Source organism: Microcaecilia unicolor, chromosome 1 (assembly GCF_901765095.1).
Source record: "Microcaecilia unicolor chromosome 1, aMicUni1.1, whole genome shotgun sequence".
Taxonomy (NCBI): domain Eukaryota; kingdom Metazoa; phylum Chordata; class Amphibia; order Gymnophiona; family Siphonopidae; genus Microcaecilia; species Microcaecilia unicolor.
Window position 1 is genome coordinate 500944446 of NC_044031.1, and position 23509 is coordinate 500967954.

General features: G+C 44.0%; 1 protein-coding gene across 1 annotated transcript in view; it reads left to right on the forward strand.

The window, feature by feature from the left end:
- RAB2A (RAB2A, member RAS oncogene family) overlaps positions 1 to 23509 on the forward strand; it is a 213882-nt gene that overhangs the window by 101252 nt on the left and 89121 nt on the right. The window contains exon 5 of the mRNA XM_030214829.1: positions 12797 to 12889. Within this exon, the coding sequence (XP_030070689.1) occupies positions 12797 to 12889 (93 nt within the window). The remainder of the gene's footprint in view (positions 1 to 12796; positions 12890 to 23509) is intronic.

Below are 23509 nucleotides of genomic sequence, written 5' to 3' on the forward strand. Positions count from 1 at the left end.
CAGTTTGGTGCCTTAGCAGACTTGATTCTCTGGGGGTCACGTTTGACACCCTTCAGGGAAGGGTGTTTCTTCCAGTACAATGCATTCTCAAGATTCAGAAGCAGGTGGCTAATCTCCGCAGTCAACCGGCTCCATGTGTTTGACTTTATCTTCAAGTTCTAGGTTCTATAGCGGTGCCTATAGAAGCGGTGCAGTGGGCCAGAGCACACATGAGAAGTCTTCAGAAGTTTCTTCTCTCTAGATTGTCTCCTCAGACAGATTCTTTGGATGTCAGGTTGCCTTTGCCTATCAAGGTACTTCAGGAACTCCACTGGTGGCTTCGGTCGAGCAATTTATCTCAGGGACGCTTGCTAGACTCTTCTCAGTGGACGGAAATGACAATGTATGCCAGTCTTAAGAGGCAAGGGAGCTCGGTGTCTGGGCAATCTGACACAGGGTTTGTGGTCCATGGAGAAGTTGACTTTCTCCATCAATCTATTGGAGACCAGGGCAATTCGTCTGGCTCTGATCCACTTTCAAGACCTCATCAAGGGCAAAGCAGTACGAGTATTATCGGACAATGCTACGGCAGTAGCATACATCAACTGACAGGGACGCACGAAGAGTCCCGCTCTAGCATGAGAGATCCAAGTCACCATGCAGTGGGTGGAGACGCATATCTTTGATCTGTCAGCTTCACATGTGGCAGGAGTCCTTGATGTGCAGGCGGATTTCCTCAGCCACCAGTCATTGGGTCAGGAGGAATGGTCTCTTTAGTTCACAAGCCTTCGATGCAATAGTTCACAAGTGGGACTGTCCTTTGGATTTGGTGGCGAATTTTCTGAACGCCAAGGTTCCACGATTCTTCAGTTGCATAAAGGAACAGAACTCGGAAGGTCTGAATGCGCTACTGCATCGGTGTCCAATGGATCTTCTCTATGTAGTGCCTCCTTGGCCACTAATCAGATGAGTTCTACACAGAATAGTCATCTGGGTCTGGTGATCTTGATAGCTCCAGATTGGCCAAGACGGCCCTGGTACACAAATCTAAGTTGCCTTCTCATGGAGCCCGAGCTTTGTCTTCCAGAGGAGGTTGGACTTTCATTCCAAGGGCCACTGGTCATGACAAATCCAGAACGATTTTGTCTTATGGCTTGGCTCTTGAAAGAGCTGGGTTAAGGAGGCGAGGTTATTTGTCGGCATTCATAGACAGTATTCTACGTTCCCGTTAGCGTTCTACTTCCCTGGCTTATATTAGAGTATGGAGGAGATTTTTGAGTACTCGTGTGAAGATTGTGGAATTCATTCTTTAAAGGCTTCCATTCTGCAAGTTTTGGATTTCCTTAAAGATGATTTGGATAGAGATTTGGCCTTAGCATCACTTAAAGTTCAGCTTGCGGCCTTAGCTTCCTTTTGGGGAAGAGTAAAGGGCAAGCTCTTAAGTAGTCATCTGGATATCGTTAGATTCCTGAGAGGAGTTAATGTTCTGCATCCTCTCAGACGTCCTTCTTTTCCTTCTTGGGATCGTAATCTAGTTCTCTCCACTTTGATTCATTCTCCTTTTGAACCATTAGTTTCTTCTTCTCTCAAGGATCTTTACCTTAAAAGCTGTGTTTCTTGTGGCCATTTTGTCTGCAAGGCGAGTGTCGGAGTTGCAGACCTTGTCCTTAAGAGCTCCTTTTTTTGTTGTTTTTGCCAGATCAAGTGGTTTTGGAGCCGGTTCCTTCATTTTTGCTGAAGGTTTTGACAGCTTTTCATGTTAACCAATCCTTGGTTCTACTGACCTTGGCATCTTCCAAAGGACCAGTGGAACGGAGATCTTTGTGTAAGTTAGATGTCCTTAGGGTTTTGAAAGAGTATGCAAGGTGGATGGAAGATTTTCATCAATCAGACCACTTGTTTGTTTTGCTAGGTGGTTCGTAGAGGTTTTTCTTCATCTAAGGCTACGCTATCCAGATGGATTAAGAAGACAATTTGTTCCGCTTATATTCTTAAGAATAAATCGATTCCAGAGAGAATTAAAGCTTATTCTACGAGGGGCCAGGCAGCGTTGTGGGCAGAGTTTTCCTTAGTCGCCCCGATGGATATTTGCAAAGCAGACATGTGGTCCTCATTGCATTCCTTTGTTAAGCATTACAGAGTGGATGTTCAGGCGTGTCGGGACATGATTTTTTTTTGTCAAAGGATGTTGACAGCAGGGCTCTTAGGGTCCCTGCTTTGATACTTCCCATCAGTTCAGCTGGGTCGGTCCAGAGGGATGATAAGGAAGGAGAAATTAGATCCTACCTGCTGCTAATTTGCTTTCCTTTAGTTCCTCCGGACTGGCCCATCTCGCACCCTTAGCTGTTTGTATTTAACTGTATTTTCTTTGATGTTTTTTTTTCTTAAGTCATCTCTCTTTTGAAGAACAGTAATATTTTCTTTGGTTTAAAAAAAAATTCTGTATCAGTTTTGTACATGCACAAATTTATATTTTCTAACTGTTGCATTGGTCTATTGCCACTATACGTATTGCTCTTTGTGCATGGGTGGCTGTACAACCTAGCGGAGCACAGATATACTCTTTCTTTCTTTTTCTTTCTTGCTTTCTTTTTCTTCTCCTTCCAGGCGCCTCCGGCCCGTATCTTCCTTCAAGTGCTGGGATCTTTGGCAGCCTCGCTAGAGGTGGTCCAGTGGGCTCAGTCCCACACGCATCTCCTGCAGCAAGCATTGTTAGCGAGATGGTCATCGTAGGAGGACCTGGTCGTGTGACTGCTGCTCAGGGGATGGTGAAGCACAGTCTCAGCTGGACTCCAGCAACTTGACTCACGGCATGAGTCTTGCGCTGCTGGAATGGATGGTAGTTACTATGAATGCTAGTCTCTTGGGATGGGGCCCCCTGCTTTGGACAAGTTGCACAAGGCCTCTGGACGGCAGAGGAGAGTCAGTGGTCCATCAGTTGACTGAAGACGAGAGACATTTTTCTGGCTCTCCAAGCCTTTCAGGCTCTGGTGATTGGCAAGATTGTCAGTGTGCTCTCCGACAACACCACAGTGGGTGGTGTATGTGAGCCATCAGAGGGCACCAGAATTGTGCAGGAGGCAGTGGCTCTGATCTTCTGGGTGTAGCCTCATGTTCTGGATCTGTCCGCAGTACTTGTCATGGGGTCAGACAACCTTCAGACAGATTTCTTAAACCACCACACTGTGGACCCCATCGTAATTATAACTCTATGGCTTATATGCAAGTGTGGAGGATTTTAGAGGCCTGATACCATGACCGTGAACTATTGCCTCTTCAAGCCTCAGTGGCACAGCTGTTGGATTTTCTTCAGGAGGGTCTGGAGAAAAGTTTAGCGTTGCCTTCCTGAAGTTTTTTGGGGTCCCATTGAGGGTAATTCTTTGATCTCCTTGCCTTGATGTTCAGCGTTTCTTGAGGGCCAGGCTAAGTTTTAAATTTGGGGTATGACGTATTGTTCAAAAATGGAATCGAAAGGAGTTCAAATAGGAGGGAGCTAGATTACAGTCATAATGTCCCGCATTAGCTAGTAGCCGGATAGAGGTGTTCTGGACAGATTATAGCCTTTTCATTGGGGTAATTCGATAGGCCTTCATAAATTACATCATGTCCAGATGAGATGCCACCAAGACATATAGCAGGGTGGCACAGGCAGAGTCATCAAAACAGCTGCAAACCATCTGGATGAGGTGGAGGGCATGGAAGCAAAATTCACCACCTTCATCCCATTTTCCAGGAAGACTATATTAAAATTAATCCTAAAGGGACCAAGTGAAGATACATCATTTTTCTGGAAAACTAGTAACTCCAAACCAGAAATCATAATAGACTTGACTAATTTCAGAGAAAGCTAGTCCTCAAGACACATGTAGCCAGTTAGGTTTTCAAGATACCCACAATAAATATGCATCTTGAAAACCTAGCTTGCTTGATTGTGTGTCCAAGGACTGGATTGATAACCACTGTACTAGACTACTATAAAGCCCTGTATACGTTGGTTTGACCCCAGCGTTTGCAGCAGCTCCAGTTAATTCAGAGTGCTACACGACAACTGTTAGAGGGTTGCAAGTATTGTGACCACATTACACCTTTCCTGTAAAAACTGTACTAGCTGTAGCAGTTCCTTGAAGTACCCATCTCAGATCTTCAAGTTTCTCAGATGTGGATCAGGCCAGAGTTCTTAGGACTAGGTTATCCCTCTACACACCACCTGAACACTCCCAAGGAGCAAACTAGGCTCTTCACACCCTGCAACAGTGGAAGATGTATGGAAAGCTTGATCTTTGAGGACTTTCATTGTATCGAGTATTAAAATGCCCTTAGCATAGGATAAGGAGCCCATCACGTCACACCCAGATCACCAACATTAAGAAAGCGAATCTTAGACAATCACATGGTTGTGTTTTATATAAAATAAATAAGAAAGAACTGAATCTTACATTCTCTGCAAAGAAGCACTAAAACTGAAACAGGTCCCCCTCTTGGTAGATACTTTTTCAGCAGTATACTTTATGGGTGAGTAGACTATGGTTGCAGGCAGGTTAGGTCACTACAGAAATCTCGTAAATGATATTAGGACCAGGAGTTAATTCACTGTATCTTCCAGTGCAGGGGAGTCCCAGTAGTAGATCTCTATGCATCACAAGTCAATAAAAAAAAGCCTCCATGGTTTTGCTTCAGAAGACCATACTGATGCAGATTATCAGATGATTTTATGATGTCCCGATAGGTAGCTCTTGCTTCCTGTCGACAGCGGCCACTGTGGATTTATAGGACTGGCTGGTTAGTCCTAAGCTCTCTGACCTCATCTTTTCAAGCCTGATCTTTGTGCTCTCTCTCTCTCTCTCTCTCATTCAAAGATGCATATACTGCTGTGTTAGACCATGGGTAAGCAATTTCGGTCCTTGAGAGCCCCAGCAGGTCAGGTCTTCAGGATAGATTTGCATGCACTTCTTCCCTGACCTGCTTGGGGCTCTCGATGACTGCAGTTACCTACCCCTGTGTTAGACAATGGCTGGACCCTTTTGCTTGCACCCTGTAGGACTTGCTTCAGTCACTTAGGAATTGAGTTGTTTTGTTGTTTTTTTTCATAGATCACTGATGTGGAGTTCCTCACAGGTCTGTTTTATTCCCTTCTTGTGTTAATTTTTTTTTATTGATCCTTCATCCTTGTCATACTTTTGGTGCAGTTGTTTTTTGTTTGTTTGTTTTTTTAATATGCTGACAATATACATATTCTTTTTGATGTGAATTGTTAGATCCAGATATTAGTGCCCTTAGTACATGTCTGGATAAGGTTGCTAGATGTTGAAGACTCATAACCTCTGACTTAGCAAGATCTAATTTTAATTTATTTGATTTATGCAACAAATTCAGAAGTTGAATTCAGCACTTAAAATCTTGAATATAATCCACTTTTGGTAAGCAGTAGGGTGAATTTTATTTTAAAAGCTTCAAATGTTATAGAATATTATGGTGAAGCTCCTTTCTGGGGTAAATCACGTGACTTCCCCATTTTATGAAGCATACTGGCCACCAATTGATTTAGAGTTCAGTTCAAAATAATTCTACTAATTTGTCAGTCTTTGTATGCAGGTCAGCCTTTCTTATTCAATAGTTTTTTTTCATTTTACATAATCAGAGTGCTCAGTTTAGACCTTTGCAGTTTTTTTTAATTAGTCTTCCTTCACCAAACAGAATTAATTTTGAGGGTACTAGAAGATTCTTCTTTTTCTAATCGTGCCCCTCTTCTATGGAATAAACTCCTGCTCAGAATTGAGAGGAGAATATATCTTTAGAGTGTTTTAAACTTGATTTTATTTTAAGATTGCCTTTTTATGAAATTTTAGGTTTGAAATTAATTGGCTTGTTGGATGGGATTCCAGTACTCTGCCAGACAAACCTATTTTTATGTTTGTTCATTTTATTTTTATATTAATTAGCTTTGTATTAATTGGTGTGAGGTGGGATTACTGTGAAGGAGATAGTGTTTATTTTTGTCTGGTTTATTGTTTTATCTTTGGTTTTAAGGAGAAGTTACTCTGATTATAACTTTTTTATTTTTTAATTGTAAACAACCTTGCTGGTTTCCTGAAAGGTAGTCAATCAGATCTTTTTTTTTTCTTTAATTTGTATGTATAAACTTGTATTTATAATACAGTACTTGAAAATACCACAAAGTAAACCATTAGGATAACGTTAGGGGAACAGCATAGAAAAGCAAATTACAATAGCAAGCAAAGAAAAATCACTATCTGGCAGGCAAATATTATACCTAGTACCCTAATTATACATTCTCAACCCAGAACAAAACAAATAATATACTCATTCTGACTGTTCTGGTACTACTAACCTATCCTTCAAAAATTCCTCTGATTGACAGGTCAAAAAACACATAATGATTCTGATATGTAACCAAACATTTACATGGAAACTTGAGAACGAAAGTAGCTCCAATTGCCAAGACCTTAGTTTTCAACTGCAAGAAAGCTTTTCTTTTCAGTTGTGTAGCTCTTGCCAGATCTGGAAACATATAAATAACCTGTCCACAAGGGAAGCTGTGTTGTGTTTTCTTCTCTCTCTTTTTTTTTTTTTTTTTTTTTTTTAAATAAGTTCTCAGGATTTCCATTTTATTCATAGTTGATTGTAATACTACTATCCAAAGTAGCTCTTTTATCAATAATATCCTGAGAAGATTCCAAATACTGAGAAAGGTCTAGGCTATCTGGAGAATTAAGTGGCTCCAGGGCTGCAGCTGCTTTTTCAACCTTAGAGACTTTTGGAAGATTATATAATAATCTAGTAAATCTAGTAAACTTTTAAAACGTATCTGGACAAAGCACCTCCTCAATAAAGTTGCCTCCTAGTGCAGTAGCAGCCTACTCTGCATACATGAAGTGATGCAGGGTTTTCATAATTTGTTATTGTCCAGGTTCAAGACGTGGTTATTGTACACAAAATCCCCAGTGAGGAAACCCCCCAGTTCATGAGACCTCGACTTTGTAGCTCAGTTCATTAAAACACTTATAAACATACCGCCTCAACAGGACTGAACCACCTAACCTGGAAAGGAAGAATAAGCTACCTCCAAGCACCTAGGGCCGGATGATCAAATCTCTGGCGCTGTATGGAACAGAGCTGGAAAATTACTGCCGGGACAGCCCAGCAAAATTACTCCCTAATGCTCAACACTAATTATTTGCAAAAATGAAAACGCCTTTAGCGTTGAACTTCAGGTAGTCCCAGGGACGCTTGTATGTGGCACATACACTCAGGAGTAGTGCATCAAGCACAACTCTTATGCGCATGCCCCAGGGGGAGCCTGTGCAGACTTCTGCGTTTGGGCACTGCCAAACAGTACCAAGAAGAAAAAAAAAATGAATACAAACAAAAAAAACCTCCAAGGTTTCCCCTTATAGAATGAAACTGGGGAGTAACTGGGAGCTATGAAACTTCCCTTTTGGCTCTGCTGCATTACCCTCCCCCTTTTCGATGAAATAACCGAGCCTTGCTGTTGACAATAGGAAGAGAAGCCCCACATTCCTGCTCTGGAGCCACTTCTACAGCCACTGCCAATAGCGAGCCCTCCCTCGTGCTGCTGAAGCTCAACACTGGTTTCCCTGCTTCTTCAGAAACCCTTACGCCAGCTCCAAGCTGGTGTAGGGTTTCCTGCAGTAAGGTCACCCTACTTTACTGAACTTTTCTGTGAACATGGGAGGAATACGCAATAATCTAACTTGAATGCCCACTGCTTTATCCATTGGCGTGCTTGCTATCCCTGGCAGTGGGGGCCTTTGAGTATCTTGCACTGGCAAACGCAGGCACTACACCGGCGCAAATGGCCTATAGCACCTGTGTTTGCGTCTGAGCATCGGAGCCCTTGTTTACTATTCATCATATTTGCAATTTTTCCACTACAGGTTCTTCCTTCAATCACACCTTAAGTTTCTGGTGTGAAATGAAACTGCAAAAAGCAGTTAAATTTCACACCAGCAAATCAATTGTGTCTCCCACTCTTTACCTAAAGCTTTATGCTCAAATGGTGAGCAAGCCCAGCACACTAAATTGTAAGGGTACTAGCTTACTATGTGAAAAGAATGCAGCCACATCAGTCTACTCAGCTTTTTATGTCCTTTGATCCTAATTAGGGCTGCATATTTAACACAACACATTAAATATTTAATGTGTGTTAAAAATTGTAATGCACACTAACAGCAGGTCTCTCTCCCATACCCACAACCATCCAGCATTTTTTTTTTTAAATGGTGACTCACCTGACCTGCAGGGACTGGCTGCTGGGTCGGCCTGCTGGCAATGTGGAGGAAGAAGGGCCATGTACCAGCATCCTGGAGTAACTGCAGAGCTTGGGACCGGCACAAGACAGGAGTGGCTGTAGGCAGCAGTGTTGGGGCCCAGAAGAGGTGGCCCTTGTTTTCACTCCATATTCTGGTTCTACCTGCTTCTTTCAGTCCTCTGACCTTGCCTTTTTTTTAATTCTTTATTTATAATTCCAATTTTTACATTACAAGAGATTTTTGTTTCAGAAAAACAGACAAGAATAATCTTTAGGATTACATCATCCATAGGAAATATAACAACAATCATAATTTAAATGCCTTCTTTAGATCACAAATAAACACAAAGAGGGGGCATGTATATAAGATAATGGGGAAATTTAAACAAGCAAAGAAAAGGTATGTAAAGAATAGACTTAACACGCATTTTCTATCCTTCAAATTTTTCTTCTTCTTCATCAGTTGGTTAGTAATTGCTTGGAATTAATGTTTTCTAAAATCAAGGAACACTCTTAACTGTTCTGGCTGAAAAAAATTTTAAGCCTTCATATTTCAAGACACATTTGCTAGGATAATTCAGAAAGAATGAGGCTCCCATTTCCTGGGTTTCCTTTCTCATACTCAGAAACATTTTTCTAATCTCCTGTGTCTGCTTAGTAACATCTTGAAAAATACGCACTGTTTTACCATAAAATAAATCATTCATCCTGCGAAAATATAGTCTTTTTACGGCATCCACATCCTGTTGAAAAACAAATTGAACTAGTAAAGTCATTCTTTCTGAATGTTCTGATATAGTAGCTTCCAACAGTTTGGATACGTTTAAAGTTGTTTTTCCATCGTTTCCTATTGGTTTACCAAGTGAAGGTAATCCTTCCGAGAGAGGTTTATTTTGTATATAATAAATTTTGTTTACTGGAGGTAAAGATTCTAAAGAATATTTTAATATTTCAGTCAAATATTTTTTGAAGGCATCTAGAGGTGATATTCCTATTTCTCCCGGAAAGTTTAGAATACGCAAATTTAGTCTCCGATTATAGTTTTCAATTTGGTCAATCCTTCTTTTAATTATGGTTTTATCTTTTATCATTTCTGAAGATAAATCTTGCAATTTTTTTACATCTTGATTAAGCTTTGTTGTTTGAGTTGTTAATTCCGTTTTTATAGTAGCCAACGAATCAGAAAAAGTGTTCATTGTATTCACTAGTGTAGAAAGTTCTTTCGTGGAATTTTCAATGGTTACAGCCAACTGTTGGAGAACTATCTATACGTTCTCCAACGACACCGTCCCCGGAGCTGCTTTCAATTGCTTCCATTCAATGCTCAGGCCGACAGGCCTTTGCTTTCCTCCAGGTTCCGCTTTTCCAGCGCCTTCGAACGAGGTTCCCTTGGCAAACACTTCGGTTTCGGAAGGGCCTCTCTGGATTTGGCGTCCTTCTTGGGGGGAGGGGCGGTGGATGAAGTGCCGGAGGCGACAGCGTGACATCTAGGCCCAAGTCCTCTGGAGTTCCCCCTTCCTGGAGGACAGCAGGACTCGTCTCGGCATTCTGGATAGAAATTCTCGAGGTGAACCTTTCTATAGACGGCTGATGTGGAGAGGAGGTCCAGGTTGTCGAGGCTTCCTCCCCTGGACCGTTCCTTTTCTTTTAGTATGCGGCATTGGTAAGAAGATTTTCCCTTCTACAGAGCGTCGATTCAGGAAGGCTCAAACCTCGTTCAACTGCATGCCGCCATCTTGACACGCCCTCTGACCTTGCCTTTAATGCTGAAGGCAGTCTTCTTCTCTCATCCGCCCAAGTCTCTCTGTAGCATCCTGCTCAGAAACAGGAAGTTCTGTCAGAAAAGACTGGATGCTACAGAAAGAGACTTGGACAGATGAGTGAAGCTGCCTGCTTTCAGTGTTAAAGGCAAGGTCAGAGGACCGAGACGAGCAGGTAGAAACAACGTAGGGAGTGAGAGGGAGAGAATGTGGACCATGGGGTGGGGAGCAATGCGTGAAGGATATGTCAGGAGGAAGAGAGAGAGAAAAATGCAGACTGTGGGGGGAGGGGGAGGGAGCTTGAGAAGAAGAGTTGCTTGATATAGGGGATGGATAAAAAAAACAAACAAGGGATGATGGTGCCCATGGCATGGAGGGGAGGGAAAGAATGACCATGGGATGGAGGGAAAGGAAGAGATGGTACCTATGGAGGAGAGAGGAGAAAATGGAGGAGCTGGTGCCCATGGAGTGAAGAGGAGGGGAAGGGAGTGGAGGAAGATGGGAGGATATCATGCCTGGGTAGAGAAGGGGGAGAGAAACGAGAGGAGATGGTGTTCATGGAGGGAAGCGAAGAGATGGAAACTAGATAGATTTGAAGAGGAGGAAGAAAAATGAAAGTTAAATGTGAAAGATGGATATAGGGCAGGAAGTGAAGGAGGAGAAAATAGTGAATAAACAGGAGGCCCAGAAAACGAGTTCAGAGCACAGGGAAGCAGAACCAGAGGCAGTGAGCAAGATAATTAGAAAAATATAACAAAGGTGAGAGAAATTATTTTATTTGTAGTTTAGTAATTGAAATGTGTCAGTTTTGAGAATTTACATCTGCTGTCTATATATTGCACTGTACAGGAGGAAATGTGAGGAGGCACTTTATACGATTAATTGTGCGATTAAAAATGTTGATCGATGTATAGCCCTAATCCTAATGCAGTAGAAACTGAAGTTGTTAAGATACATTCCACTAAAGTTCATATCACATTGTTACAGTCTGTAACTGACACTATAAAAGCACATTCAGTTAGTTCAATGGTTTTCCATCTCCTCTCCTTCCAGTTGAAGAACTGCGGTTTAGTCATTCATTTAAACATTTACTGTTCACTGCTGTCTAACATAAAAATACCTGGACACTGGTGACGCAATGTAACCAAAGACCATAACGGACATTACCTGACTCTTCTTCCCCCTTTCCCTCTCTAAGTTCCCCCCAATTGTACCTACCATACATGTACCTCATTCTACCACAATATCACCATGTATTTGCTCAGACCGGAATCGGCTAACGCCATTAACGGTAATATGTAAGCCACATTGAGCCTGCAAAAAGGTGGGAAAATGTGGGATATAAATGTAACAAATAAAATAAAAAATAAAATAAATGTCTCAGAGGAACAGTTCATATGGACAAGCAGCTCTTCAAAACTTTAGTAGTCTGTTCCCCAGTATTAAACCATATGGATTATATTTGGAGGCCAAGAACTAAATAAAAGCAGGACAACCCTCATCTTTGGGATTCCCCATTTGTGTGATTGATTTATCCTGTTTATTGGTAGGATAAATCAGATGCATATTTTTATCAGCTTCCCTGAACTCTGAAATGGACTGACAAGTCTTATGAGATGCCATCTGCACTGGAAGGTTTCTACATTCTCATAAAAACCTACTCGTTTTTTCTGACCTCTGATAGAGCCTGTGTTAGATAAAGTCATCCATATGTGTCTGATTTTTCCTACCGTCTACAGCAGTATTTCCCAAGCTGTAGGTCAGGACCCCAAATGATGTAAAATCTTCAGTAAATGTGGTTACAGAAACAAGGCATGCTCCCCCCCACCCCCCCCCAAAAAAAAAAACACCTTCATTCTGCACCTCCACTATGACCTCTGCTCTTGATAATGGCAGTCAGCATGGAGCTTTGTGAGTCGGCAAGCATTCACAGGTGCTGCCCCTAACTCCCACATGGACTTCCTGTGCTTGGGTCTGTCAGTGCACACTGATACACAGGGTCCTGTTCTAACTGGTGCTACTGTTTCCTTCATACATGGAGGGAAGAGGATGTGGATATGAGGGTAGGGGAGTGGGAATCTGCTATTTTGTATTCATCTATCTGGGATCCTATTACATAGCATTTTAGGAAGTAATGGCCTACAAAGAATATCTGTTACAAGTAAGCAAATTTGATTTCTACAAATAAGAAAACATTTATTGGTGAGACCTCACCCAGCATATTATGTCCTTTTCTGGAAGCCATACTTTATAATGATTATAGGCATGATAAAAGTAAACTCAGGGGGGTACCAAAATGTTGCAGTGTCTGCACACACAGCAATATGAGATGAAACTTAAGAACCTAAATATATCTGTTGTAGAAAAGAGGACATTTAAATGGCTTATATAATACACATGAAGCAAATATTTTTTCAGAGAAAAGATTGCTGAAGAGCAGGAGGGCAGAGTATGCCCCCCCAAGCACCATCAGAAAATATTTCTTTATGGGAAGGGTGGTAGATGTATGTAGTAGCTTCCTATTGCAGATGATGAAAACAAAAACAATAGTAGAATTCACGAATATTTAGAATAAAAATAGAAGATCCTTAGTAGCAGGAAAAAAAGAGAAATTAACTTGTGTCTATGGCATTGCTCCAGCAGTGACGTTCTAGATAGACATTATAGTCCTTATCTGTCTCCATAATCTTTTTTTGTTGTCTCTATAATGTAAATAAAATACATTATTGGCACTTGATATATTTGTATCATTTTTGCTCATGCCTAGGAGGGACACTTTCAACCACTTGACAACCTGGCTAGAAGATGCCCGCCAACATTCTAATTCCAACATGGTCATTATGCTCATCGGAAATAAAAGGTAGGAAAATTGAGCTTTCCGTTGTTTATTGCTACCTTTGCTCAATTATATATGGTTGTTTTGACTAATATTTTAATGAATGGTCAAAGTTCTATTAAATAGAGTGCTGAAAGTGATAAAGATTTTTTAATGTGTAAAAACTCATTCAGTAGAGCCAGACATTCCCATAAGGTGGTGTTCTAAATACATGACTGTACTTGAAAGGCTTAGTGATTGCATTCAGTATTTTGGCATTTAAAGCACGACATAGTTTTAAAAAAGTGAGACCCTACATATCTATCAAGCAAATAGCAAGTGCCCAAATTTTGTATGCTGCTTGCTCAATTGGACTCAAATGTTCGTCACCTCAGGTTATCATAGCAAACAGCAGTTTGCCCCAATTTCTTTCCGAGCCTCACTTTTTTGTAAACCTTTCTTGAAGCTTTTTATGTCAATCATTTCTTACTCTAGAAGTGATGGAATGGCAGAACAGCAGATTTGCACGGCAGAACAGTAGAAATGTATTACAAAGAGTGAGTGGCAGTGTCTTGCAAGCTCAAGGAGGTGACAGATTGGCAGTGGAATTTTTTTTTTTTTTTTTTTTTAGCACTTGATATACCGCAATTGATCCCTGAGGCAACTATGCAGTTTACAATTTATATTATAGGTATGTTGCAATATCTCTAATGGGCTCACAATCTAAGTCATATATTGTACCTGGGGCAATGGAGGGCTAAGTGACTTGCCTAGGGTCACATGATCTGCAGAGGGAATTGAACCTGGTTCCCCAGGATCTCAACCCACTGCTGACCATCGGGCAGCAGCGGGATTCAAACCCAGTTCCCCAGGTCTGCATCCCACCACACTAACCATTTAAATGGGGATGGAAGCTAAAAGTGTGTATGTGTGGTGCAGCAGGAAGTGTAAGGAGGTGGGTGTTCTTCTGAGCCTAGTCATTGCTTACCCTCTATTTTGCTAGCAGCACAATCTAGGTCACAAAAACTAGCAAAATTCCATGCTGCTTACCCCAAAGTCCACTTAAATAGATTTATATACTTTTCTTCCAGGAACTCATGCAAACACTTTTTTAAACCTAGTTATACTTACTGCTTTTACCACATCCTTTGGCAAGAAATTCCAGAACTTTATTATGCATTCAGTGAAAAAATATTCTCCTACTTTTCCTATTGTTTTAAATGTCCTACTTAGTAATTTCATGTCTCTTGCCTTTGTACATTTGAAAGAGTAAGCAATTCATTTTATGCTTACTAGTTCAACTCTGCTGAGAGGAGATATGATAGAGCTCTATAAAAGCAGTCTTTTCTTCTACCTAGAGAGCCATAACCTTTTCAGCCTTTCGTCATAGAAGAGTCATCAGTCCCCTTTTGTTTTGGTCACCTTTCTCTGTACCTTTTATAATCCACTATGGGGTTCCTTTTCGAAACAGAAACACTCTCAGAAAAATGTGTAAAGCTTATAATCAAAGCATCACAAAAAAACCACACAAGACCATAACTGCTGAAAAGATGTTCCCAGAGGGGACATTTTGTGGGAGTGATATGGGTGGTGGTACATGATGGCTTATTGCCGATAATGGATACGACTTCTTGGGCGGAAGGAAAAATGCCTGGAACTAGACTTGCTTTAAAAGCGTCTACGATAAGGTTAAACGTGTCTTTAGACCCATTTTGTGATTTTGCTGAGTTGAAAAGTGGAGCGGTGGAAGTGGTCATTTGTGAGAAATAGAGGAGAGTTGCTGAGTGTTTACAAACTGATGCCGTGGGATTGGTGGGATATAGCAGCTGTGAATGTTGTGGAGGCACCCATTTGTGGCTACCTACCTGACCAATGGGGGGGGGGGGGGGGATTGCCTTGGGAACCACAGGTCTAAGGTTCATGGGGTCTACATCTTGTAACTTCTCTTCAGCCTTGTGCTTCACGTCTGTTTTCAGCTGGCTTCTATTGTTTAGTAAACTATAACAGAAACCCTTATTAAAGCTTTAAAGTATTAGAAATATTCTCATTTACTCATGTTGTATAAATAATTGCTTTTTGTAAAAAGCTCAATAAAATTATATAAATATTTATTTGTTGTGCTCAGTTTTTTTGGTGTATTGCTGTGGACTAAAAGTCCAAGCTTTGCAGGGACACCACATTTTACATCATAGCACATACTACCTCCATCCTGATCACAATATTTAATTAATAGACAATATCCAAAAACTGATATTAAAAAACTGATGTTCAAAAAAAAAAAGGAATATTGTATAACCGCTACTTAGCTTAGGTAGAGATTGTGCAGAACCAAAGATCTTCTTCCTGCAAAGTTCTTGTCCACTGCAATACTTTTTTCAAAAATCACTCCGTGCAAGACAAGATTAAAAAAAAATCACTGTTCATAGGTTTTTTAATATCAGTTTTTGGATATTGTCTATTAATTAAATATTGTGATCAGGATGGAGGTAGGATGTGCTATGATGTAAATGTGGTGTCCCTGCAAAGCTTGGACTTTTAGTCCACAGCAATACACCAAAAAAACTGAGCACAACAAATAAATATTTATATAATTTTATTGAGCTTTTTACAAAACGCAATTATTTATACAACATGAGTAAATGAGAATATTTCTAATACTTTAAAGCTTTAATAAGGGTTTTTGTTATAGTTTACTAATTTTGAAATTTGAAAACGATTTTTGTTGGTTACCCAGAATTGCGTTTGGTATTTCTATTGTTTAGTGCCAGTTGTCCACATTTCCATTTCTTTGGTAATCCCCATTTGACTTCACCCGTGTGCCCTCCCATTCCCAGAGTTGAGGGGTAATTTTATTTTATTTATGTATTGTAATTCTCTATAAAGTTAACTCACCAGCTTCTTTTAATGTTATTCTTGTCCTGCCTCGCATTTTCAGTAGGCCATGTGGTGGGGCCCCTCACCCTCTACAGGGCCATCTTCAAAATCCACAGGGGAGGTGTGTGTTCCTCCAGTAACTGTTCCTGCTCTTCCTGCACTGCAGACGGCTCCCTGGCTGGTGCCTACGCTATTCCTCTGCTCTCCGGCCTGCCGAACACAAAGTAAACATTCTAGTTTTCTATGGCCAAGGACACCTGCTGCTTACTACCTGACCCGTTGCTATTGTGAGAGAACAGACGTGTATAACAGTTCCTTTCCCTCCTCATGCATATATCCCCCCCGCCCAGTTGTATCTAGTTTGTTTCCCTTCCCTCCCCTCTAATAGCAGCCATTGCTGTCCATATGTAGATATGAAGCAGCTGTTCTCACATCTTCCAAAGCCCTCAGCCTTGTCAGTTGTGAGCAAGGAAGCATGCAGAACAGAGAGTAAAGTATAGTCTAGCCACTGCCTATGCATAGCTGCTGGTTGGTACCAGCTAGATGGCTAGTGGGAGACAAGACACCTTTACTTTGAGGATCTCTAAGCAGTCTGACAAAAGGGTGTGGGGCTGTAGTGTGAAGGGGGGTTATAGGGCTGGTCTGCTGCTTCAAGCGGTCAGGAACAGACAGGGAGATGCTTATAGTAGGGGAATTGTGACAGACATCTGTAGATGTGGCTCCTACCTGGGGCCAGCAGTGCAAATGTGTACCTAGGATCTTTGGCAAGGGACACCTGTGATGAGAATTTGATTCCATACTCCAGCATGGAGCTGGACTGGGAGACGAGCATACTAGGTTTACACCATAGTTAATGTCACAAACCATGCAGCCCCATCAACCCCAGCTTTCCCTCAGACTAGATATTCTGTTGGCAGCATCAGTATAGGATAATGGGTAGATTGTGAACCTCCAGGGGACAGATGGTTACAGAGTGCAATGGTGATGTAGGTGAGCTTTCTACACCTTACTGTGAGCCGCTATGCTGTTTCTGTGACCTGCTTTGTATTCTCATGTCTAGGTAACTGTAGCTACATTAGAAGATAATCTCCCTTGTTCCGCCGTGATCTGGGAGAAGGGAGTGGAAAGGGAGACTCCAATCCTGTGTTCCTCTTTCCCTGGGGATTTAGGTAGCAGCTTGCATAGACCTTTTGCCTGTGTCGAGCTGTGGTGGGCAACTTTAATTCCACCTTTATTGCTGGCTGTGACAGGCCCTAAGTCATTTGCCATCACCTAATTAATTAAGTATACATACATACATACATACATACATACATACATTCTTGAATCCCACTGTTATCCAAAACCAAGTTTCGGATCAAAGTGGCTTAATTTATATTCTGGTTGAAAATTACAATGATTGTTTACATTTGCATTCTGGTAGAAATTACAGTAATGATTTTTGCCTACTGGAAGCACAGCATGATGGTTTGGATTGTGGCCTGGGATCCTGGGAGGGGCCAGGTTTGAGTCCCACAGGGCTGCCTTCTGCTGCATGGCCCATTAGATCCCTCTCCCTTAGCATAGCCCTCTGGTCAAGCACTTGGCATTCCAGGGGGAGCTGCAGTTTCTCAGTCCACAGGTGATTTGACAACTTTGAATAATTGTATCATCAGTGACTTTGATCACCTGAGGAATTGTTCCTAATTTCAGATCATTTATAAATTTGATAAAAAGCACTAGTCTTGGTCACCATTAAATACAATTTCTGGCCTTGGTAACTTGCTTTTTCCTCAATAAAAGCAAAGCAAAGAATTCATTTAATCTCTGTAGCTTTATTCTCCTTGAGTGCCTCTTATACTCTTTTTGATACCTGATGGTCTGACAAGACTCCCTCCCCCCCCCCCCCCCCCCCCCCCCATTACCATAACACAAGAGGCAATCAGCAATTCAAAGTTGGTTACCTGCCAGTATTCTGAAAATTCATGCCAGCACTATAAACACCTACCCAAACAAATCAGGTAAAGTTAGTTCCTTGTCATCAAGCAGATGAATCCATTACGAGTGGGTTGTGTCCATCAACCAGCAGGGGGAGATAGAGAGCAATGAAAAACCATAGTGCCTCTTGGCCAGCTAGCTCCATCTGCCTTTTCAGTATTCTCTATCTCCCCAGCAGGGTGGTTGCAGCTTGTTCAGGCTCCTTCAGAAAATCTGCCTGGGGTGGCTCCTGTGCTTTTGCCAGTTGTAGCAGGGGTGTTGTGGCTGATGTTGCCCACTTTAAAGGCAAATAGGTTAGCCCTTTCCCTGCCTTAACCGACCCCCGATGTGGAAGTAGACAAATAGGCAAGCCCTGTCCCTGTCTTTGCCCACGCTGTGGATGCAGGCACATAGGTTCGCCCTTTCCCCCGCTACTGATCCTCCGGAGTTGGAAATTTGCCTCTTTCGCTGTTGCCTCAAACTTTCCTCACAGCGTTAAAGAGGTTTTCTTCTAATTGTGCAGAGTGACTGGAGCTCGGAGACTCGGTCTGGTGAGGTAAGAGCATTTTGTAGCTTCTCCGAGGAGGGCCCGCGTTCGGGACGATTTTGGCGTGAATCCGCCATTTTGAATTTCCGCCGCTTTCGGCGATGGCTGCTGAGAAAGTAAGGCACTGTTCCGTTTGTGGCAAACGCAAATCTGCAGTGGGGCTCTGTAAGGCGTACTTTTCAGATGGTAGAGCCGGCCCGAGCATGGCGAGCGATGTTCCTTCCCGCTCCGTGGAGCTGGCAGCGGGCGCCATTTTGGAACAGCATGGCGTGACCCCCGCTGAGGCGGAGGGGTTTGAGCCTGGAGGGGTGCCTCGTATAGAGTCTATTAAAAGAGCTGTTTCCCCCGGACTGGAACTGGGAGGCCAGGGTGAGCCATTTTCCCCTGAATTTGTTTTATTGCTGCATAATGCATACATGTTAAAAAGAGCTCTTCCGCAGGGGTCCTCTGCGGCCCTGCTTTCTGTATCCCCTCCAGTGGAGTCTGGCCTTGGATTACCGTCAGGCGCGTTTTCCCCTGACAGATGGCCACAAGACAAGCGCAGAAGGGTGGATTCCCCTTCAGAGAGTGGTCCCCCCCCCCCCCCTGTAGTCGGGATGTGACGACTCTGAGGGGTCTGGCAGGCCTTCGTGGTCTGGAGAGCCAGAAGATGGTGCAGGATTGCCACCGAATCCAGATGATCCTTCTGCAGTGAGGATTTTCCACCACGATGAGCTGCCAGCGCTTATTACTGATGCCTTGCAGGTCCTCTCTATATAAGACCCTGGGAGTACTGAGACCTCCTCCGGTAATCCGAGGATGGCAAGTACTAAAAAGCCTGCTCGAGCCTTTCCTTTGCATGACTCCATCCAAGAGCTTATCACGGCTCAATGGGCTTGACCCCAAGGGGCCTTTGAAAGTCGCCAGGGCTATGGGGCAATTATACCCTCTAAGTGAGAAGCATTTGGTGCACTTAGCAGTGCCTAAAGTGGATGCCCTAGTCATGGCTGTGACAAAGAAAACTACCCTCCCAGTGGAAGGAGGAGTTGCCCTGAAGGACATGCAGGACCGTCGCCTGGAGGCAGCTATGAAACGGTCCTTTGAAATTTCAGGCCTACCCTTACAGGCATCTGCATGCAGCTGCTACGCTGCCCGAGCCTGCCTCGCTTGGTTACAACAGGCAGTGGAACATCCCGGAGATGGAGCGGAGCCCCTTATGGAGGTGGCACTGCGGATGGAGTCGGCCTCTTCATTTTTGGCTGACGCCCTTTATGATCTGGTCAGAGCTTCGGCTAAACAGATGGCTTTAGTGGTGGCGGCTCGCCGTCTTCTGTGGCTAAGGCATTGGGCAGCTGACATGGCCTCTAAGCAAAGGTTGGTGAAGTTGCCCTTTTAAGGCCTTCTCCTGTTTGGTGAGGAGTTGGAGAAAATTGTAAAAGTCTCTCCTCTTACAGACCTCGCTTCCGTGAAGCTAGAAGGTACCGCCCGGGGCGTGCTGCTGGGTTCACTTCGCGTGCCCGCTTTCAGCAGAGAAACTCCTTTCGCTCGGACAAACGTTACGCAGCTGCCGGTTCAGGGGCGACCCTCTCAATGATGGTGCGCCGGCCCCCTCCTCGATTCCTGTGCTAGGAGGACGACTTTCCCTCTTTCTTGAGGAGTGGGCCAAGATTACTGCAGATCAATGGGTCTTGGACCTGATCAGAGAAGGCTACAGAATAGAATTCAATGCCCCAATAAGAGACGTGTTTGTGGAGTCCCGATGCAGTTCTGCTGCCAAACAGGTGGCGGTAGAGGAGACCTTGCAAGGCTTTATTCACATTGGGGCGGTTCCCCCATGCCTCCCGCCGAATGCGGCTCTGGCCGTTACTCCATTTACTTTGTGGTGCCGCGAAAAGGAGGGTCTTTTCGGCCTATCCTAGACTTAAAATAGGTCAACAAGTTTCTGAACGTGCAGCATTTTCACATGGAAACCCGGCGCTCCATAATAGCAGTGGTATAGCCAGGAGAGTTTCTCACGTCTCTGGACCTGAAAGAAGCTTACTTGCACATACCAATTTGGCCCCTGCACCAGAGGTTTCTGCGTTTTGCGGTGATGGGAAAACATTTCCAGTTTCGGGCCTTGCCTTTTGGCCTCGCCACAGCTCCCCGAACCTTTTCCAAGGTAATGGTGGTAGTAGCTGCTTTTCTCAGGCGAGAGGGTATCCGGGTTCACCCATACCTAGACAACTGGTTCATCAGAGCAGACTCTGCAGAAGAGAGTCATCAGGTTACAGCCAGAGTGGTCTCAGTACTGCAATCTCTGGACTGGGTCGTCAATATAGCCAAAAGTCACCTGACCTCCTCTCAATCTCTAGAATATTTGGGGGTCTGGTTCGACGCAGCCTCGGGGATGGTCTTTCTACCCGAGCAAAGGCGGTGCAAGCTTCAGAACCAGGTCAGTCTGCTCCTGAGGATGCCTCGCCCGCGAGCTTGGGACATTGTCCAGCTGTTGGGGTCGATGATGGCCACTTTGGAAGTGGTGCCATGGGCGAGAGCGCACCTGAGACCTCTGCAGTGTTCCCTGCTTCAACGATGGTCTCCAATATCTCAGGATTATCAATGCAGACTCACGTGGCTCCCTGCGGCCTGGCTCAGTATGGAGTGGTGGCTCTCAGACAGCATGCTACGGCGAGGAATGCCGCTAGCGCTCCTCGATTGGTGCCTGGTGGTAACAGATGCCAGCCTGAAGGGCTGGGGTGCACATTGCCGAGGAAGGCATGCCCAGGGTCTTTGGACACCCAAGGAGTCGGAGTGGTCCATCAATCGCTTGGAGTTGAAAGCGATTTTCCAGGTGCTTCTGGCCTTTCAATTGACCCTGGAAGGATTGGCTGTCAGAGTTCTGTCAGACATCACGACAGCAGTGGCCTACATAAATCACCAAGGAGGCACTCAGTGCATAGCACTAGCAGCACAGGCCGCGCAGATTTGCCACTGGGCCGAGCTTCATCTGCAGTTTCTGTCAGCAGCTCATATTGCAGGTCAGAGCAACGTGCAAGCCGATTATCTGAGCAGGAATCAGATAGACCCAGCAGAGTGGGAACTTGCAGACAAAGTATTCCTGCAGATATGTGGCAAATGGGGAAAGCCCGTAATGGATCTTATGGCGTCAAGCACAAATGCCAAAGTCCCGTACTTCTACTGCAGACGGAGAGATCCTCGCTCGGCAGGGTTGGATGCCTTGGCTCAACCCTGGCCTCAGGGCCTACTGTATGTGTTCCCTCCGTGGCCCTTGTTAGGGTGAGTACTCCTGCGGATTGGGCTCCATCAAGGAGAGGTGGTTCTCATTGCCCCGGATTGGCCCAGGAGGCCGTGGTATGCGGACCTCCGGCGGATGCTGGTAGAGGATTTCCTGCCGTTACCTCTGGTACCGAACCTGTTGTCACAGGGCCCGGTGACCATGGAGGACGCCTGCTGCTTTGGTCTTATGGCATGGCTATTGAGAGGGCGCAATTGAGAGACAAGGGATATTCCAGTAAAGTCATTTCCACTCTCCTACAGGCCCGCAAGCGTTCCACTTCCGTGGCTTATGCCAGGATTTGGCGCCAGTTTGAGGCTTGGTGTGCTTCTAAAGCGATTACACCCATGCGGGCTTCTGTCTCGCCGATACTTGACTTTTTGCAGGATGGTTTACAAAAAGGCTTGGCCTATAATTCCCTGCGTGTTCAAGTGGCAGCCTTAGCGTGTTTTTGAGGGAAGGTCGCTGGCCTCTCTCTGGCTGCTTGCCCGGATGTGACACGGTTTCTTAGAGGGGTGCTTCGGCTTCGTCCTCTCTTGCGGGCTCCGTGTCCGGCCTGGAACCTGGGGTTAGTTTTAAAGGCCCTTCAGTGTTTGCCCTTCGAGCCGCTTAGGCGAGCTTCGGAGAAGGATGTGACCTTAAAGATGGTCTTTTTGGTGGCCGTGACATCGGCGAGACGGGTATCTGAGCTCCAGGCGCTGTCCTGTCGAGACCCATTTCTGCAATTCTCAGAGTCCGGAATAAATGGTACTACTACTATTACTACTATTAAACATTTCTATAGCGCTACTAGACTTACGCAGCGCTGTACGTACGGTGCCTTCCTTCATGCCTAAGGTGGTTTCAGTGTTTCACCTAAACCAGCCTATTTTCCTGCCCTCCTTTTCTAAAGAGGAGTTTCCAGAAGCCTAGGGGCAGTTGCACTTTCTGGATGTGCGAAGGGCTCTGTTGCAATATCTGCGCATGTCAAATGCCTTCAGGACCTCTGACCTTCTTTTTGTTTTTTTGTCAGGTCCGCACAGAGGGTCTCCAGCGTCTAAGGCCACTATAGCCCGTTGTCTCAATGAAGCTATCTTTTCAGCAAATCTGCTATCTGGCCGGCCTCCGCCTGAAGCCTGAAAGGCACATTCCACAAGAGCGATTTCCTCTTCTTGGGCTGAAACTGGAGCACTCTCTCTTCAAGAGATATGTAGTGCAGCTACTTGGGCTTCTAAGCTCTCGTTTGCCCGACATTACAGGCTGGATGTGGCTGCCAGGAGAGACGCGCATTTTGGAGTGCAAGTGCTGGCACATGGTGTGGCTTGTTCCCACCCTATCTAGGGATTGCTTTGATACATCCCACTCGTAATGGATTCATCTGCTTGATAACAAGGAAGGGAAAATTAGGTTCTTACCTTGGTAATTTTCTTTCCTTTAGTCATAGCAGATGAATCCATGAGCCCTCCCTCAGTGGTTCATTATGTGATTTATGTTACTTTTATGTTCAGTTTTTCCTGTAGATATGTTCCCTCATTGGGAGAAGTTGGAAAACAGTCTTCAGGATTTCTGTTCAGTTACAGGAGGATGAGTGAGTTCATTCCCTCCTTTGAATTATAGCTCCAGTTTTGTGGCGTTCATCCGCTGTGACGAAAGTTCATGTTATGCTTTGCAGTGTAACACTGCATTGGAAGCTTCAAATACTGAAGAGGCAGATGGAGCTAGCTGGCCAAGGGGCACTATGGTTTTTCAGTGCTCTCTATCTCCCCCTGCTGGTTGATGGACACAACCCACTCGTAATGGATTCATCTGCTATGACCAAAGGAAAGAAAATTACCAAGGTAAGACCCTAATTTTCCCGTGCCCTGCCACAATCCTTGTAAATAAGGTAGAACAGGTCAGTTATAATGCGGCTTTTTTGATGTATACTCAGGTCTGTCTGGAGTCTTCATGTTAACTGATAAAGCACATCATCTTTCAACTCAAAATAGGTAATCAATAGAAATAAAAGAAAATAAAACATAGAAAAGAAAATAAGATGATACCTTTTTTATTGGAC